The sequence below is a fragment of the Urocitellus parryii genome, chromosome 1 (genome assembly GCF_045843805.1).
Source record: "Urocitellus parryii isolate mUroPar1 chromosome 1, mUroPar1.hap1, whole genome shotgun sequence".
NCBI lineage: Eukaryota > Metazoa > Chordata > Mammalia > Rodentia > Sciuridae > Urocitellus > Urocitellus parryii.
The window spans coordinates 18001757-18020666 of record NC_135531.1 but is presented as its reverse complement, the minus strand read 5'-3'; the positions used below and the strand labels follow the sequence as shown (position 1 = coordinate 18020666).

General features: G+C 39.7%; 1 protein-coding gene and 1 pseudogene across 1 annotated transcript in view; both read right to left on the bottom strand.

Moving 5' to 3' along the window:
* The window catches only part of Fyb1 (FYN binding protein 1), a 93399-nt gene extending 74904 nt beyond the window's left edge, over window positions 1-18495 (bottom strand). Inside the window, exon 1 of the mRNA XM_077795497.1 lies at window positions 17367-18495. Coding sequence (XP_077651623.1) covers window positions 17367-18495 — 1129 coding nt within the window. The remainder of the gene's footprint in view (window positions 1-17366) is intronic.
* On the bottom strand, window positions 2123-2552 carry LOC113191886 (mitochondrial import receptor subunit TOM20 homolog pseudogene; annotated as a pseudogene).
* Window positions 18496-18910: the final 415 nt, after the last annotated feature.

The window sequence follows — 18910 nt, the reverse complement described above, 5'->3', positions numbered from 1 at the left end:
AGACTCCAGATACAAAATTGGCTTCCTTTTGGATGATTGTTTTATTTATCATTACTAGGTGGAAACTTTACGTTGGTGTACATATCCTGTCAAAAATTTTTCACTCTTTCCCATTGTTCAAACCCAAACTTCATTGATTCTTTTAATGTAACTCATTAAGTATTTCCCTGCTGTTAATGCTACACAACAGTTAAATGTTCTACTCATGGTTTACCCTTGAGATACCTGATTAATCCTGGTCAAGATGGTAGGCTAAGCTGCTGCCATAGCGAGCTGTGCTCACCCTCAACTTCTAGAAAGGATAGAAAATGTAACTGACTGAAACAACATAAAAGGAAACATAATTTCACTGGGAAAAAAAAGAAAGTAAACCCACAGAAGGCCAGAAACCCTGAGGCATCCATAAAAGGCAGGTTTGAAGAGAGATCAGATCAAAAAGGAAACAAAAGCTCAAGAGAGCACAGGAGAGAGGACCATCAAAGTGGGAGCCACCCGAGAGTGCTCCACATTCAGGGACAGAGAATTCTGGGAGCCAGAAGTGGCCTTGGGTGATCACTTGAGCAGAGGCAGCTGGGTCTTTGAGTGCCACACAATAGAAATAAATACTGGGCACATTGACTGAGCCCTTGGGAGGATGAAGATGAGTAGAGCTCTGCTGCCTGCAATGTCCAGGAGCAAAGGGGAGCAACTATGTTGAAGATGAGCCACCCAAGCCCCTCACCAGTCTCTGGTTTCACTAAATTGGCTTTTCCCCCAACCCTGCTCAAAAACTAGAAATGGCAGACCATCACATTGACTCCACCTACAAACCTGCACACAAAACCAAGAATCTCCAAGTACTAAAGAGGCAACACAAGAAAAGAGAACTCTGAAGTTAACAAATAGAAGAACTGATATCAAAGGAAATAGAGATACGGGGCAGGGGAGATGCAAAAAGATACTGCACATAAGAAGATCAAGCTGATATGATAATATTTTTTTTTTTTGCCATTAAGTACCAAGGATCTTTATTTATTCTCAGTTCTGAATTGGAGTCCATGACTGAGATAATATGCCACTATTTGAAAATAAAAGGTCCCACCAGCCCCAATCTTCCCAAATCTTTAGTCACAAGATCACACTTCATTCCCCACACAAGACAATCAAGCTGAAGAATTAAGGAGGTACACTGAAGATAAAAGCAAAAATGGAATCATCTTACCAGCAGATCATCTCAGTTACTTAAAAGGTTAGGTTTCAGATTAATTTACACAATAGTGACAAAACTATTTAGTCTCAGCGAAAACGAAGACAGTCATACCATTTAGAAAAGATCAATTCAGAAATACTAATTCAGGCAAGCATGCAAAATTCAGAATATTAAAAAAAAAAATGCAAGGCCTGGCTGCACAAATACTCTCAGGCGAATTGCAAACTGAAAAGGACCCTGGAGGGATCAGCAGACCAGTCTCTCCTTCTGTGAATGAGGAAAGTGAGCAGACACGTACTGGCAAAGCTCATGTGGCGACACCAGATGCACACAGTTCTAACTCCTGTTGCCACCTGCAACCCCGTATACTTAAAATAAGGATATAATACCCAGAACACAGAAGCCCACTGATTTAAATAAAAGATTTTAGGACCGATACACAGGGAGGAGGTAAAGTTAACACAGCACAGTAGCACACCTCTCAAAGATTTAATGCTTCATTTTCACAAACAATAAAGTTTCTACCCAATTTTCTGATTTACAGTAAAATGTACTAGCTTAAAAAATGTGCACTCTTCACACTTTTTTGCCTAACTTTTAAAACTGAGAACTGGCTGTTTTTTAGCCCAAGAAACCTAGGCCATGCATACACTTTAACTGCATGTCTTAGGAATACATAAAATCTGTGATATTTTGGTAATTTATAGTGTATTTATAAAGTGAAAAGCTCTATCAAAATACACGTTTCACTGGGAAAAATAAATAAAACAAATGAATGGATCTACACAAAGCAAACAATAACTTGGGTAGACTTCAATGTAGGACAGTCTATAACAAACACATTTGCCCTTATTCCCCCAGCGCTGCTCATCTTCCAAGTTAACAATTTTTAACATTTTTTATCTGAGATTTTATTATGTTGACGTTTGTGTCTCATTTCACATCATCTTCAGCCAAGCTCTGAGCACTCACAGTTCTCTAATTGTTGGGAGCTTAGTCAGAAGCATCTGGAACACTGGTGGTGGAAGAGTTTGCTGTAACACTTGCAGGAACTGCTGTGGCTGTCCACAAACAGCAACTGCATTTGTCAGATGGTCCACACCTTTCTCATATCACCTTCAGCTAGCAGCTCTTCACCAAGTTGTATTTCTTCAAGGAAGAACTTCTGAACAGCTTCAGCATCTTTAAGGTCCGGTAACTTGGAAAGCCCAGCTCTCTCCTTGGCAAGCTTCTGTTTATTTCTTCGTTCCCGAAGCCTCTTCTTGAAGGTGGGGTCACTCCACCTTTTGCCGTGGAAGTAGATGCAGTAGCCCATGAAGAGCGCCCCACACTGGCGGCAATGGCGCTGTTCTGGGCCCACCATCTTCCCTGCTGCAAGCACTCGAAGGAGCCTTGTCGCCCGACCAATAAAACATTTTTTATGTTGCATTTAAATGAAACAATGTGATTTAACATCTTCCACAACTGGATGATATTTTTACTAGTACTGATTGATAGCTATAGCAGCTGCTGATGACTACTATCTATTGTTCATCTATTTTGCAATTGGGGTCTGTATTTGAACTTTATCTGTTTTTCTCCCCTAAAAATATGATTAAATTTCTGTCATTGATTTGAATCTTTATGGTGTACCAGGAACTGTGCTAAACACTTGTCCTAAATGTCCTTTTAATCATTGCAATAACCCTATAACATAGAGACTTCTTATCTCCATTAACAGATGAGGAAACTGAGACTTAAAAAGGGAAGAACCTTCCATGGGAAACCACAGCAAGTCACCCATCTTGTACTGAACCCAGGTGCCTCTGGCAATAAAGAATCTGCTCCTGTCTCTCCTCGATGAAAAACAATTGTGAAAGCTCCTGCGTTTTTCAAAATTAAAAAAAAGTGCTCCTGTCTTCTATGCCTCACTTATCGTAGATCACTAAGTGTTCATGGCACTGTCTGAAAATTCTTCTATCAACTTCACAGCAAGCTAAAAAAAAATGTTTCCAGCTTACAAAAATACAGTGACAAGTTTGGGGGAAAAAACCAATTTTTTATCAGTGCCACAGCCATCCCTTCCTTTTATCATTAGGTTAACAAACACAAAGATCTGTCTACAACCTCAAAATATGAGAGTGCCTTTCTTTAAATTTATACATCTTTGAAGATCTGAATAAAAATGTATTATAAGAGAACTCATCCTTTGTTTTAGAACAACTGCCTGGCTTTCTTTTGCAGTGGCCTAATTTCTTTTAAATATAATATGAACATAAGCCTATTTTAACTATTAGGTACTTAGTAGGCTAAAATTCATTAGATAATAAGATGAATATTGTTACCAAACGATGAGTTATCTAAATAGATAGTAGAGTGACTGAGCAAGTCTAGTTGGGGCACCAATCAGATCTGATGCATAAAACACCCCAGGGATCTTAGTTTCTCTCATCCCCTAGCCTCCCTGGCCAGTTTGGGTGGGTGGGAAGGACTATCACAAGCATGGAGACCTGCCCAAGGAAAAAGCGGGGTCTCCTTGGGCAGGGTTCTGGGCTCTGCTGTCATTATGGCCTCTATCAATATAACTGTAGCCCTTACAGTGACGTGTAGTTAGTTGTTGAGATTTTTCAAAGGCTCTTTATCTTTCAGTTCCATTTTCTTCTTTGTCTTGAATACCACCAGTAGTGCTAAATATTTTTTTTAATTTAATTAATAGGAATTATATGGGCCATGGGAAAAATATTGTGCAGAAAAAAACTTTCAGGTCAATTTCAGGCAGGGAAGAAGGAGAAAAAAAGACAAGGGCTAGAGAACAGAAAAGGGAAGAGAGGAAAGACCAGGAAAGTAACAAGAGTCCTTGATTACAGGTGTTCTGTGGCGGCATGCTGCTCTGCTCCTCCAGGCTGACAGTCAGTTGGTGTCTACAATTTAATTGCCAATTTTCCAAACCCACAAGGGTTGCAGACATCCCTCAGGGATGCCTGGACCTCTTTATAATCCAGCAACCAAAGGGTTAATGCCCAAAACAACCAAGGACCTTCAGGACACTGGTGTTCAGACAACGCAGTGGTCAGAGCTATGCCACCCTAGATGTTAGATATTTGAATAGCACCTTTGCACTTCCCCTAAGCAAGCAAATGTTGAAGACCTAGCATGGGGTACTACCTGCTTGCTTAAACAGATTAGTCACTCATTTGCATGTTTTGATGTAATCTCTAACTTCTGGTATCCTGTCTCAGTTTTATTTTGTCATTTCTTTTGTGCTGAGAAAAATACTCGTAGCTTAGAAACTTTTCCTCTCCCCATCCTCTCACCTCCGTCCTCCCACTGTTGATGACACTATTTTTTAAATGTGATCCAGGAACAACTGCATTATAATCATCTGAGAAGCTTGGTAACTCGTTCGATTCCTAGGTTCCAGCCCAGAAATCTTGAACTAGGAATTTTGGTAACATTCTTAATGCAACTTGAAGTTTGAAAGTCTTTGAAGGACTAAGTTTCAATTTTGAAAATTTTCTACTCCTTTAGACACACACCATTGGTCAGAACCTCAATCCAATTTGGCCACTTTTCTCCTTAAAGACCCATGTCATGTTCACAATGATCAGGAATACGTGTAAGAGACATTGGTTGGCTGGGGTATTCTTGGCATATTTTAACTCAGGAAAAAACCCTCAAAATTTTCAAATCCCGGGTCTGGTAGAGGAAAGTCTTTCCAGCATTCTTATTTTTTAAAGATCGCTAGTTATTAGGCTCTTGAGAATAGATAAAAAGATAAAATTACCTGAAACATTAATTTGGGATAACTCAGTTCCTGCTTTATTGGGACATATATTTGCCTCCATATGTTTGGTTCATCTGCAGTTCATTTCTAGTAAATAGAGACTATCAATAGCAATGTAAAATAAAAATCACTTCTCTCCTGGCCATCACATCCCACCTTCTCCTTCTGAGAAGAGCTTTGGATAAGAAACTTCTGTTTATATGCAAGAAAGACAATGCAGAGTTTAAAGGTTATAGCTAGAGTCAGCTGAACTATTCTGAGAAAAATGCACCAAAGAAATAAGAGAATGAGCCATAAGGGAGAGTCAGGTGACTGAACTGCAAAATAATTAGCTGCCTTTGAAGAGCAGAAGTTGCTAGTATTCCCCTTTGAGCTTCCAGCCTCAATACAATATAAACTCCCCTGGCTTCTGAAACCTTCTTGAAATCTGTCCTGTGGACAATTGCTTTCAATAAGTGATCTACAGTGACAAGAAAAGAAAATCGCTGAGACCATGATTGGTTAATAGTGCGAGGTAGCACAGGGGCAGGGAGACAGTCCCCAAACCCATCCAATCTAGAAGAGGTGGGAGACGGAAGCTGGAAGTGACCTTGAGAAATCGAGACACTTGCTGGTTCATTGATCTCCCGCACACAGCATTAGATTTTTTTTTTTCTGTAAAATATGGGGTGGTCTCTAGAATTGACTTTGTACTGATTTTAAGGAGCACAATAACACAACTTTTGTATTTCCTGTTTTAGCTTTTATATGTCCAAATCACATTGACACTTGCAATTCTCTGTGTTTTCTTGGTAGTACAGAACTTAGTGACCTGTTTCTTTGTAGTGCAAAAATCAATAACCAGTGGGCAGTGGGATTCACTAGCCCAAAATAAAGGAGATTTGTGATGATGGTAGAATAAATAAAAAAGATTTTTTTTTAAAGGAATTACATCTTGGAAGGAGAGAAAGAGGAAGAAAGGTAAACGGAAGAGAGAGATGTTTGTGGTGGTCTCAAGAAGTGTTATTTGCTAAGGTTAGTGGCACTGGCTGCCTCACTTGCTTACATTCTACTCCAACAGGAGGAACTTGAGATAGTCACTTAGGGTTTATTGAGAAAGCAAGATCCCCATGGTAGTCACCTGGTGGGTTAGTTTCATGCCACTCAGCCAGAACACAATTCATTTCTCCCCATGAGGACTAAGAATTTAATGCTTCAGAGAAATCAAATAAACCCATTTCTATCAAGGGGCAAGGTTTCCTGCTTGCTAAACCTCTCACATCAGGTGGAGAAGTCTTTCTATTTATAGAAGCATGAATGATTAAAATATATCTTGCAGACTTGCCTTCTACACAAAACTATTTTTGGAAATATGAACGAGGAGCAAAATCATGGTTGTGTTTATGTGTGTGTGTGTGTGTGTGTGTGTGTTGTTGTTGTTGTTGTTGGCCTTCTAGTTCACTTGAGGTAAACCTGAAGCTGAAGTCTGGAGGGCAGGTAGAAGCAGAAGACCTGGAGAAGCCACAGCCCAGATCTCAATAGCTGAGGGCACTTGGGGCATCTCATCTTCTTCCAGGTGACAATTTTCAAGAGAACTAGGAGGTACTATAGGACAGTAAAGACATTAAGGCAAACTGTTTTTGGCACTAATCCAGGTTTCTTTCCTTTCCTATTAATAGTTGAACACCTTTTATTCCAGAATAAGTTGAACAAATATTAAATTTGGTTTGGATGTCTGTGATATTTACTGACTTTGCTGTTTGCTTTTTTTTTTGATAGATTCCTTTTTAATACCTGGTCATACTAGTCATATTGTCCCACAGAGTGTTGAAACCAGATGACTATCTTATTGTTGAGAATTTGAAGAAACCAAGAACAGAGATGAGAAGGGTAGTGTGTGTACCTTTCCTTACCTTCACAGACCTACTTCCACCCCATAGAAAAACACATGCTCAGTTGCTAAGACCAACGCTGAAAAAGCCGTTGTGGTGTGCAGTGGCACAGCTGCGGAGATGCCAACTGTTGTCATGAATACAAACAGCTGAATCGACAATGCAGCTCCTTTCTTTGGGGAAAGAAAAACCTCATATGGTTTTTGGTTCACATTTTTTTTTCTACAACCAGATGTCATATCTTCAGTTACTTTTTCTTGATAGTATCTATTTCTATTAGGTGATCTAGATTTTTTTTTAAACCTTTGATATGCCAGATAGAATGAAGTATGACCTTTTTTTTCTTTGTTGGCAATTAAAACAGAAGAGAAAATATTTTTTTTATCATCTATTTTCTAGTGGATATTGTAGCAGTTAAACTCTCCAGTGTTTGGATCTATTTCTCTTCATTATTTATCATATGCTGAAGGAAAGAATAATTTTGTTTATAAATAGTTCCCCTGGGATTTTAGAGCTATGCCATAATTATCATGACTTTGCCTTCTCTAAAAATCTAGGAAATTTCCAGGTACTTTTATTAAAACAGGTAGCTGGGTTTCTATTCCCAAGGGTTACTTTTGTTCTTCCAATAGTGGAGTTATTCTTTAGAGAAGTCAGTATCCTTTTGTTTTAAAAATTTTTAAAAAATGCACAAAGACGGGTTTTTAGCATAGGAATCTATCATATCAGAAATAGTTTTGATCAAGGCAAAGACAAAGGAGCCTATAAAGCCACATACATATTCTAGAAATGTAATTCTTGAAAAAAGGAGTTTTGTTTGACTTGGCTTGAAAATGACTTCAGTAGATAGTAAGAAGGAAGGCCTCAGCTGCCCAGTGAGTAGATGGGATCAAAATGTGGACATTTGTCCAATCTTCACAGCCAGTGTTTAAATTTGACTTGTGCAAGAGCAACTGAAGGTAAATCAGGAAGAGTTTTGTATTTTGTTATTATATTTATGTGCATTTGTATTTGATCATTAAATTTTTGTTTCATTCTTCTTTCTTATGCAAGGTATAATTCTATTTTAATGCTTTTACTATTTTGAGAATTATACAATTTTGATCAAATATGTTGTGCACTAAAAATTGTCTCATGGTACATTTCACACTTGGAAGGTAAATGAGCCATCATAAAACCATTTATTTATGTTACAAAGGGTCATATCCTTGATATTGTACAAATGCTACTAAAGTTGATATAATGCCAGCTTTTGGGGGCATTATTTCCATGAATCTTTTAAGCTGCTTAAACTTTATTAATTTTACCCTCCTGACCATGGGAACAGTTCTTAAAACAAGGAAAATTGTGGCATGTGTCCCTGAAACTGTGTTTTATAAAATTTCTGTTCTTGGAGCTGAGGAAAGTGATAGTTTCTCTTATGAACAGGGTGGATCCCACTGTAAGGAAATTTTCTCTGTAAGTTAATTGGTAAATGTGGATTTTTGATGAACTAAAATTAATATTAGGAGAATAGCTTGTGTCTGAGCAGAAATTTTGAAGGTCAAATTGAGTACCATGCAAAGAACTAAGAATTTAAATATGCCCCGGGGACTTTTGCTCCCTGCCTTTCCAGCACTGGGAATTGAACCCAGTGATACTCTACCAAGGAGCTATACCCCCAGTCCTTTTTATTTTTCATTTTGAGATAGTCTCACCAAGTTCTCCAGGGTGGCCTCTGACTTGTGATTCTCCTGCCTTAGCCTCCAGGGTGGCTGGGATCACAGCAAGTGCTTCTTCTCCACCTGGCTTCCAAGGGATAATTTAATGACAAAATGGCCAGGGCTCTAAAGAGAAGAAATTTGCTTTCCCCACAAGCCAGGCGCCCTGCTAACTCCCTTCTTTTCCTGCTAACTCCCTTCTTTTCCTGTCTCATTTTCCTATCCAGTATTTCTTCTTATTTTCTAAGTTTTTGAGACAGTGTCTCATTAAATTATCCAGGAGGGCCTTGAATTCAAGATCTTCCTCTCTTGGCCTCCCAAGTAGCTGGGATTACAGGCATGCACCATGGGGTTCCACTCTATACAACACTCTATTTGCATCCTACACCAAATATAAACTGGCCCAGACAGGCTTGAACTAGGATTGTTCCCAGGGCCTTTGCAGGCTAGCCAAGGTCAGACCCTAATACCAGAGTCCAGTGCTCATCAGATAGCTGGATCCTGGCCCCTACTTCACCTTTGCCCATGTGCCCACAACATGCCTCAGAGTAGGAGACACGGGAAGGGTTGAGGTAGTCATCTAAATGTCCTTGACCAGTGAGCACAGTTGGAATGAAGGAAGGCACGTGGCAGGCACTCAGTCTGTGTTAGTTTCCTTTCTGCCCTCTTGCTGCCTGCCTTTTGAAGGGGTGAATTTCTTTTAGGAAATGTTGCCGATCCTTAGATTATAATTATAAAAGTACTTAGCTGGCATTAAATAATGAGGGAGGGGATGTGCAGGATGTCTTTCTTCAAATTCTCCAATAAAAAATAATGAAAACAAAACAAGATAAATATCCCAAAATCACTACAGAAAGAGAAAATAACCTCATGTATAAACTGGAAAAAAAATATGGATAAGGGAAGAAATAGAAGGTTCTAGGGCTAGAGGAGGCAAGCTAAGATCCCCACCTGCTCCCTAGGCCCAGAAGTATTACTGGGGGGGAAGACAGTGATTCTAAACCAAACTGTGAATTCTCTCTATTATGCCCCAGGTTGGAGCATGGGACCTGGGGTGAGCGAGCAGCTAGGGGGAGGTTAATGGAAATCCACAAGAATAAAAGCCCCAAGTATCCCCAACAACATCACACCAGAAGCAGAAAGGAGGTCAGCTACCAAGGAGGCTGGCCATGCCTTGGTGTGGAGCACAGAAATCCAGGTCCCCACTGACGACTTCACAGCAGACCAGCACAGCTCTCATCCACTCTACAGGATCGTGCATTCAGAGCAACACTCAGAACACAAAGGCAGTTCTGAGGGGAAGGCAAATTTATCACATTGGATTAGAGTTTGAAGAAGCGCTTGTCATCCATGTACCAGATCAAAACCAATAGTGCGATCCTAATGCATATGGAACAGAAAATCCCGAGAGCCTGAGAACAAAGAGGAACATCATCTGTCATGACGACAGAAATGATCGACACAGACATATTGTAGCTGTTTCTGAACCTTAAAGACAAACATTTCTCTGAGAATCCAGGCAGAAAAGCAAATCATTTTCAAAAGGGGAAATTGAGGTTGGCCCCACGCTTCTCCACAGTCGAATTAAATGCCAGCATTTCAAAATAGAGACCATGCCGATTGCTTATCAAAAGGATAAGGAAATTGCACATATAAAAATAAAAGTCCAAGGGATGTTGTTGTTGTTGTTGTTATTGGGATGTGAAACAACAGTGAACAGTTTGTTCAAGAGAAGAGGGTTTAGACTGAGGAGTAGACTCCTCTTAGAGGAGCAGAAGAGATAACTTTCGAATTTAGAGAAGACTGACACAGGGAAAGCATGTAAGATCCAACCAGGGACTCGAGTGGTTCAGGAGTAGAGTCTTTCCGAGACATTTCTCTTCTTGGATTAAACCCAGGAGAACTGCCAACTGGCTAACGATAAGTGGCTCCCAAAAGTTTCAACCTGAAATGGAAGACCTAGAGGTGTTATGGAAAAATGCTCTCCCAGGGATCAAGAAAGGCAAATGAAACAAACTGGGCTTGGGTTAGAGCTAAAAGTTAAGAGTGCACACGAGCCACAATGTGCACGCCAGGCCCACTGGAGACTGAGAGTCTAGAATTACATGGTGAGGGCCTTGTGGCAAGCTCCACCTGAACCACACTGCACAGTGACGTCCAATTCCAGTGTGTGCGCTGGAGGGCTCTGCCTCCAGTGTTCAGTGTCCTGAAGGAGTCTAGTCTGGGAGGCGTTAAAACAAAGTCCTGCTCTCTGCTCTTCACGTCCCTGTTCTTAGATTCCAACCACACAGTGGTACATTAATTCTTGGAGAAATCCCACTATAAAGAAAACTACTTATCACCAAATTTCTAAAAGGTATTTGAGCATAGAATCACTTTTTCCTGTAATGGCTAGAAGCAAAGCAATACTTGGAAAATACTGCCACACACTGACATTAAGGTTTTCAATATGGGCTTTGAAGATAGGTTTTCATAATCTAATAAGGTCAGGCAACATATAAAATAGTACATATAAAAGAAGAATGAAGGTACAAACAAAGGTGATAGCTTCAGGATCTGGGAAGGAAAATCTTACCCACTCCTAGAAATAGCCTCATTCCACCACCTTCTAGAAGTTTCTGACACATGCTGGTATAATAGCCTAAGATTTTTATTTTATTTATTTCTTTTTTGGGGTTGGATTGAACGCAGGACCTTGCTGAGCTACAACCCAGGCCACCACAAGCTTATTTTGATGTCAACTTGCTGTAGTTGGATTAGTTGAAATGGCACATACACAGGTGGAGAGGGGGCATGCTATTCTTGTAGCCCCTTGTTAATGCTCTCTGGGGCCCTGGCCTTATCTCTGTATCTCTCAAGGTACTTAACAGATCATTTGTATAGTTGACATATAGAAAAATTGGTCTTGGTTTTTCTCCAGTATCAAGAACAAGACTAGAAAAAGGATTGAACCGAATATTTCCCAGGTCTTTACTAGCTCCTACATGCAAACCAACAGTCTGTCCCTGGGTTCTTACGAATTCAAACCTTGTTCGTGGGTCATCGTGTGGGTTATTGGGAAGAAGACCCTGATCCCTGGCTTGGGAACCAGACAGAGCCAAAGGAAAAGTGAGTTCAGAGAACATTTTGATATCTTGGAGGTTTTTTTTTTAAGAAGTTTAGGTTTTCGTAATCTTAAATGGTTCTTGGAAAAAAGTTATTAACTCCATGTTCAGGAAGCAAAGTGTTAGAGTTAAGCTTACAGTTTACAAGTGAGTGAGCTAAATGGATCTGCAAGAAAGATGCTCTGTATATCATTCATTGTGTGTCAAAGCTCCATTCAAGTGCTTGTCTCCATGGAATGCTTGTCTACTGGCAAGGGTTATTCAATTTGTTGAAGTTATTACTTTAGCATTAAAATTTTACACTGAAAACTCTGGGAGCAACTGCCTTCTGGGTAAATAGACTTTTGTAGAGGACAAACCTAAGATATTGACAAAAAATTGTATTATTTCTGTGCTCCAAATGAGAGAATGATAAGCAAATTTCTTTTCGTTTTAATGAAGTTTATAGTGGTATTTATAATAATAATAATAATAATAAAAATAAATATTTCAATCAGAAGTCAGAGAAAGGAAGTAGAACAAAGAGCCTTTTTTATATTTATTTTTTTAGTTGTAGATGGACACAATACCTTTATTTATTTTTACGTGGTGCTGAGGATTGAACCCAAAGCCTCGCACGTGCTAGCTGAGTGCTCTACCGCTGAGCCACAACCCCAGCCTGAAAACAAGGAGCCTTTATGCATAGTTGTATGTGTTTGATCATCTCCTGCTGTCCTATATTTCAGGAGAGGAGTCTCAGCATGGGGTGGGGTAAGCAGTGAGGACAGAGTGCATGGAGTCAGAGGGATGTGAGGATCATCCATGGTTAGTTACACTACAACCTCTCTTGAGTTTCAGTTTCCTCACAAAATTTTATTTAATAGCTTGGGAGAAATAAAAAGGGAGGAGTGTATATCTGGTGTATGACTAGTCTTCAATAAATGATTATTATTTTAATAGCTAATATATTGGACAGATGGTGAAAGATGAAAGTACATCTGGGAAAAGGTTTAAGAAACTGGATATTTACCTGAAAAAGAAGAAATGAGGCAGAAAGATATGAAAATAAAGTTTTCAAAGTCTATATTGTATAATGAGAATTTGATGAAGCTTTAGTTAATTTAAATACACTCATAATTACCTCTAAACACAACAAAAATCTTGGAGTAAATCTCTATATTTTTGCTCCAATAGGTATTTATTAAATCTTGTGGATTAAAAAAAAATTAGTGGACAAACATTTGGCAATAGAATCTCATTTTTTTTATAAAGCATATCATCTCCTTTCTTTTCCATCTTTTTGTAAGCAAATGGGCAAATTTTCTAATTATACCAGGCAGAAAATAATTTATCCTGAAACCCTGTGATATGAAAATTCATGTCTAGCAAGGTGTATTTAGGGCACACATTTGTTAGAGTTGAAGTAAAAACTCCAATGTCAGAAAACTTTAGGGTCTGTGGCAGCGTGCCCAGAAACATCTTCCCCAGAAGCTGCCAATTTAAGCAGCTGGGGCTGATAATGATTCACAGCAACTTGGACAAATTTCTTTTTCTTCCAAGCTGATAGATAGGTAATGGGGAAGAAAATAGTGGTACCAATTTCAGGATAACAACTATCAGTGCTGGGTTTGCTGTTTTTCTCCCCTTCTGGCTGGAGTAGACGCCTTCCCTTGGACTCAGTTTGCAGGAGGCAGCAAATCTTGGGGTGACTGTTCACTGGAGCCATTTATCTGAATTGCATCTGTTGCTCTATACCACCTCTAGTCTGGGAAGAGGGCTCCTGAGTGAAAACATTCTAGGGAATTCTGGTGGCAAACCTTTCTTTCAGCAATGATTACTTAATCTTCATCAACATTTTACATAAGTCATTAAGAAATTTACATATCATAAACAAAAGCATATAAAATGCAGTTTATAATATCTAGAATCATCTTTATAATATAAAATTATCATTATGTGATAGACCTTGCAATCAAATATCAATGCAACTGAAAATAATAAAAGTATTGACAGTGCCTACTCATTTTGCTATTACTATATGCCAGATACTGTTAAGCACTTTAAACACAATATTATTTAATATTTATTAACTCTATTATTAGTCCCCAACCTATTAATATTATTAAAAATTGATAATCCAGACACTATATCTTGGCTTAACATGAATTAAATAAAGCTGCTCTAACATCTGAGTATGTAGCTCAGTGGTTGAGCACTAGCCTAGCATAGATAAGTAACTGGGTTCAATTCCCAGCACTGCAAAAACAAAAACAAAAAATTGCTCTATTTATTTCATGGGATATTATAAGCATTAAAACAGATAAATTTAAGAGTCCTTTGATTTAAAATTATGTATGTATTTGTAATTACATATGTAAATATTTAATATAAATAATATGCATACACACAATAATAAACATGTAGTATATGGAGTATATAGAGGCAGGAAGGTATGTGATAAAATATGAACTTGGAATCTGAGGACCTGAATTTCAATCTTGGATGTATGATTTTGGGTAAGTCACATCTGCTGTCCTCAACCCCAACTTGTAAAATGAAAGAGATACTTATACTTGTTGAACTCTTAAACTATCTTCCCTACCTAAAGATTTATACATAAAATATACCACATATTTGTATACATATATACTTACTAATTTGCCACTAATGTACTCTAGGATGATAAAGAATAGACTCTCAGAATTCTTTGTTTTGCTACAAAAATTTTTAATTCTTCTCCAACTGTTTATCTTGCTACCTGGATATTATATAACATGAACATGTACTTTCTAATTATGGTATATTTTATACCTTCCTAGATATAATACTAAGTTATCTCATATTTATAGTATAGTTTAGGAAAAGCAGCAGCAGCAGGATCAGAAATCCATAGACCTGATGATTAATAAATTTTCTGTGTTCATAAAATAAATGCATATTTTATTACATGTGCACCAGCTTATTTTCCTGCAGCATTGTTTTCAACAGGAAATGTAGAGAAACTATGCAAATTGTTAAATCAATTAAGACAGTCATCCATTTACTGGAATATTATGCATCTCTAAAGAATAATTTTTTACTCCTTTTCAAGATGTGAAAAGATATAAAGAAACTTTGGATGAACATGTACAAATGAAGAAGAGTAGTTTCTACAGGACAAGGGCTGGGAATACCCAGCAAATGGCAGACCAGGGCTCAAGGTGAATTTTCTTTCATGCGTTTTTGAGCCAGAATGTAGTTTCTGTTTCAAAAATGTAAAACGAGTTAGATACTTTAATAAAAAAAAATGATGTAAATGCCTTAAAAGGACGTTATTCAGAATTTGAAGTTATGAATCAGATTGCTTTATCCTGACACCAAGTTGAGGTCAGTTGACATTGAGAGAGATTGAGTTTTGATTTGTGGGAGAGATAGAAGAGGGAACAGGCTACCTTTGGGAGCACAATGTATCTTGAGGGAAGGTTTCATCGATGACAGTATCTAAAGTAAAGATTACTTCTTGGGCATCTGGATAACAGAGAGGGAGGCCAGGATAGAAAGAGGACTGGGAAGGGGAGGAGGAAGAGGACAAGGGTAACACACTGTCTATTTGGCAGTTCTGCCTGGGTCCCTTGTCCTTCTACTACACTGAGAATCACTCAGTGCTGAGCTTGCTAGGTTGGTGGGGGCCAGAAAGAGGTCCTCCCTAGCATTTTGAGAAACTTATCCAAAAGCATGATACTGAGCCACATGTTAGCACCAGGTGTTACCACCAGAAGAGAAGTGGGAACACAGATGGGTGGGTGCATGCAAGAAAATGCCCCCAAATTTCTGCTTAATATAAGAACTATATCCCTGGCATAAACTCAGAAGCATAAAATGAACGTTACGATAGTTAAGTTTTTATTTGAGGCATAGAAGAAATAAGGTAGGGAAATAAGAATCATTTAGAGGTTCTCACAACAGTAAGAGCTCTGAGTTACAAGTCAGCATCAGAACAAGGGGACAAATGAGGAGACACCATGTGTAAGAGGGTTGAATCTTTCTAGAAGATGGATGGATAATCACAGGGTCATTCCAAACTTGGTTTCCTTCTCTCTCTCTCTCTCTCTCTCTCTCTCTCTCTCTCTCTCTCTCTCTCTCTCTCATTCTGGGGATTTGACTCTAGGGGTGCTTAACCACTGAGCAACATCCCCAACCCCTTTTTGTATTTATTTAGAGACAGGGTCTTGCTGAGTTGTTAAGTGCCTCACTAATCTGTGAGGCAGGCTTTGAACTTGTGATCCTCCTGCCTCAGCCTCCTGAGTTGCTGGGATTATAGGCATGTGCCAACATGCCTGGCCTTCCAAACTTGGTTTCTTAATGGAGAATTTGATCATTTATCTGTTTACCAACAAGGAATATGCTGATCTCAGGTAGGTGATACACAAAGGTTCCACAGTGCAACAATGAAAAACAACTGTTAGAGCTGGGCATGGTGGTGAACACCTATCATCCCAGCCACATGGGAGGCCAAGACAGAAGGATGGTGAGTTCAAAGCCAGCCTCAGCAACAGTGAGGCGCTAAGCAACTCAGTGAGACCCTGTCTCTAAATAACATACAAAATAGGGCTGGGGATGTGGCTGAGTGCCCTTGAGTTCAATATCCAGTAACTTCCCCACCCCACCCCCCCAAAAAAAGAAAAAGAAAAACAACTGTTAGGCCTAGAACTGCTTTAATTAGACCATAGTTTTGTTAGGAGAAAAATATGACTAATAGTGGTATGGTCTCTGTAAGCATCCTTTTACCAACCCCCTTACAATAAACAACAGCTGTATATCATTCACCAAAAACATGAATCATCCCAGGCACAAGCTTTCCTCATTATGATGAAGGGTTGCAAATCTTTGCCAAGTCGTTCAGTATCAAATTATACCACATGCCATTATACTGCAATGATATCTCTGGAAGAAAACTAAACTAGTCACCCAGAAGGAGAATAATGCAGTATAATTTTCTAGCTTTGTACTACTTTATGAATCAGAACGTTTCAGAAAGCTTTATATTGAAAAAAAAAAAAACAGCTAAAATAGGAAACACACAGGGCCAGTTCCCAAGAGTCCTATTCCTCTCCTATTTAAACATGAAGAAGGGTGTAGATATTTGGAAATGATTTGGATAAGGGTTTCTCAATCTCTGCACTATTCACACTTTGGTCTGGATAATTCTTTGTATCAAGGGCTGTCCCATGCACAGCAGGATGCTTAGCAACACCCCTGTCCTCTACCATCTAGAAACCAGTAGCACTCTCCAGTTGTTACAGTAAAATCTGCCACCAGATATTGCCAAATGTCCACTGGTTGTCAAAATTGTCCCCTTTGAGAACTTCTGACTTAGAAGTTTGCTCATTTTCTGTCTAGCTCCTTTGCGGTCATACAGGTAACATACCTCAGTCTCTTCACTGAAATGAAACCCAAATAAGGAAGTAAATGCAATAATTATCACTAAGCAAATTCACTTACCAATCATATGGATGTACTTCCTTCCTCCTCCCGTATTCTCCCCCGAAAAACCCAGCCCACCGAGGTATTTTTTTAATAGAATGCTTACATAGAACTCAGACTTCAACTTTCTCAGACCTTTCACGAAACAGAAAAGATAAAATGGAAAAGAAAATTCATCCCATACACACAAGTACCAGTTATGAAATCATTTCTTGTTAGAAATGTTTCCCTGGGAACTGCAAAATACCCTTTGCTGTGAACACACCATACTGATTAGCAAACGAGAAAATAACTCACTGTTTGCAGAAGCAGCTTTTTGGAATCTTGTCAGGTCCACATTTGGTGGTCTGCTGGGTTTTTGTGGAGGTGGGCCCAACACTGACAGGGGGGGCAATGGCTTCTGCTTTGGAGTTGTTGAGTTCTTCTCTTCCTTTTCCTTCTCTTGACTCTGGCCCCATGGACCCCCCACTGTCACCTTGGAAGGTGCCTTAGGGAACTTGGCGGGAGATGCCCCTGACTCCTCCTGGTTCGCTTTGCTCAGGAAGATGTTCTTCGTAGCATCCAGCTTCCTATCTTCTTTTTTCTCTTCACCATTTTTGAAGAGCCCTGGGCTGCCTCTGCTGTCCCTGGGTTTCAGGACCACTCCAGGAAACGGTGAACTTGAAGTGTCACCCCCATGGCCTTTATTTTCAGGGTCTTCCCTGGGGGGTTTTAAAGGGCCGCTCTTGGACTTGGCTCCTAGGGACGGTGAGGGTCCTTTCTGGGCAGACAGGTTTCTGGTGGGGCTCTCATCCTCATGGGAGTCCTCCGCACTCAGGGATGGCTTCTGGCCAAAGGCAGGCTTGGGGAACAGGGCCTTGGGGTCATGATCTTGTGATACTGACGCGAACTTGCCTTTAGTCCCTGCCAGCTTTGGGAACACTTGCCTCTGTTCATTGTCCTGAGCTGGAGGAGTGGGTCCCGGCTTTGGGCCTGGTGTCTTCAAGTCTAGGTCTTGGTTCCCACCATGAAGGGAAGGCTTGTTTCCAGGAGACCGAGGAAACACAGGTTTAGAATCTTCTTTGGGCACATTGATGGGCTTGGGGCCTACGGGCTTCAGAAATCCCACTTTGGCTTCAAGGTCTCTGGTGGCTGAGTTTGCCGGTGTTCCGAATCTTTGGCCCACCCCAGTAGGCTTTAAAAATGGGGGTTTGGGTTCCTTGTCAGGCTTTTCCTCAAAAGTGGGTTTCACTGCCAGTGGTGGCTTAGGGGTCCCAAACTTAGGCACGTTGCCGGGTCCTGTGAGAGGGCTGGCATTTTCTTGGTTGTTGAACAAGTTCTTTCTCGCTTGTATTCCTGAAGGGGAGTTTTGCCCTGTGACTTTGAAGGGCCTGCTGTTGCCGGAGACCTCCTCTGTCGGGTTGCTCCCTGTGTTAAACTTCGCCATGAGGGACTTCACATCTGCTTTTCCATCCTACAAGCATAGGGAACAAAAACTAGCTGATAGCCAGAAGTCTCACTTGCACAGTTTAAAATACTATACATTAAAGGGCTTCCTGCTTTGAGGCCAGCAGCATTGCTGATTGGTTAGCAAGATATTGTAACATTTAAGTTCCTCTATGGCAAAATAAGTTGTGAGAGTTTCTTGAAAGGGGAGGACTATTGTTGTGCATAGACTTTTTTTGGTCGTCTCAGAGTGACTTGCTCACGTTTACTTAAGTAACAACTTATCTTTGTTCTCTCACCATTTTTCTAACCATTTTGTTTGATTTGTGCTGACTTGATACTTATCTACTGTTTTTTTTTTAAATTTCCAATATATACTGACAAATTCTTGCATATTTTATAATTGAGACTCTTAG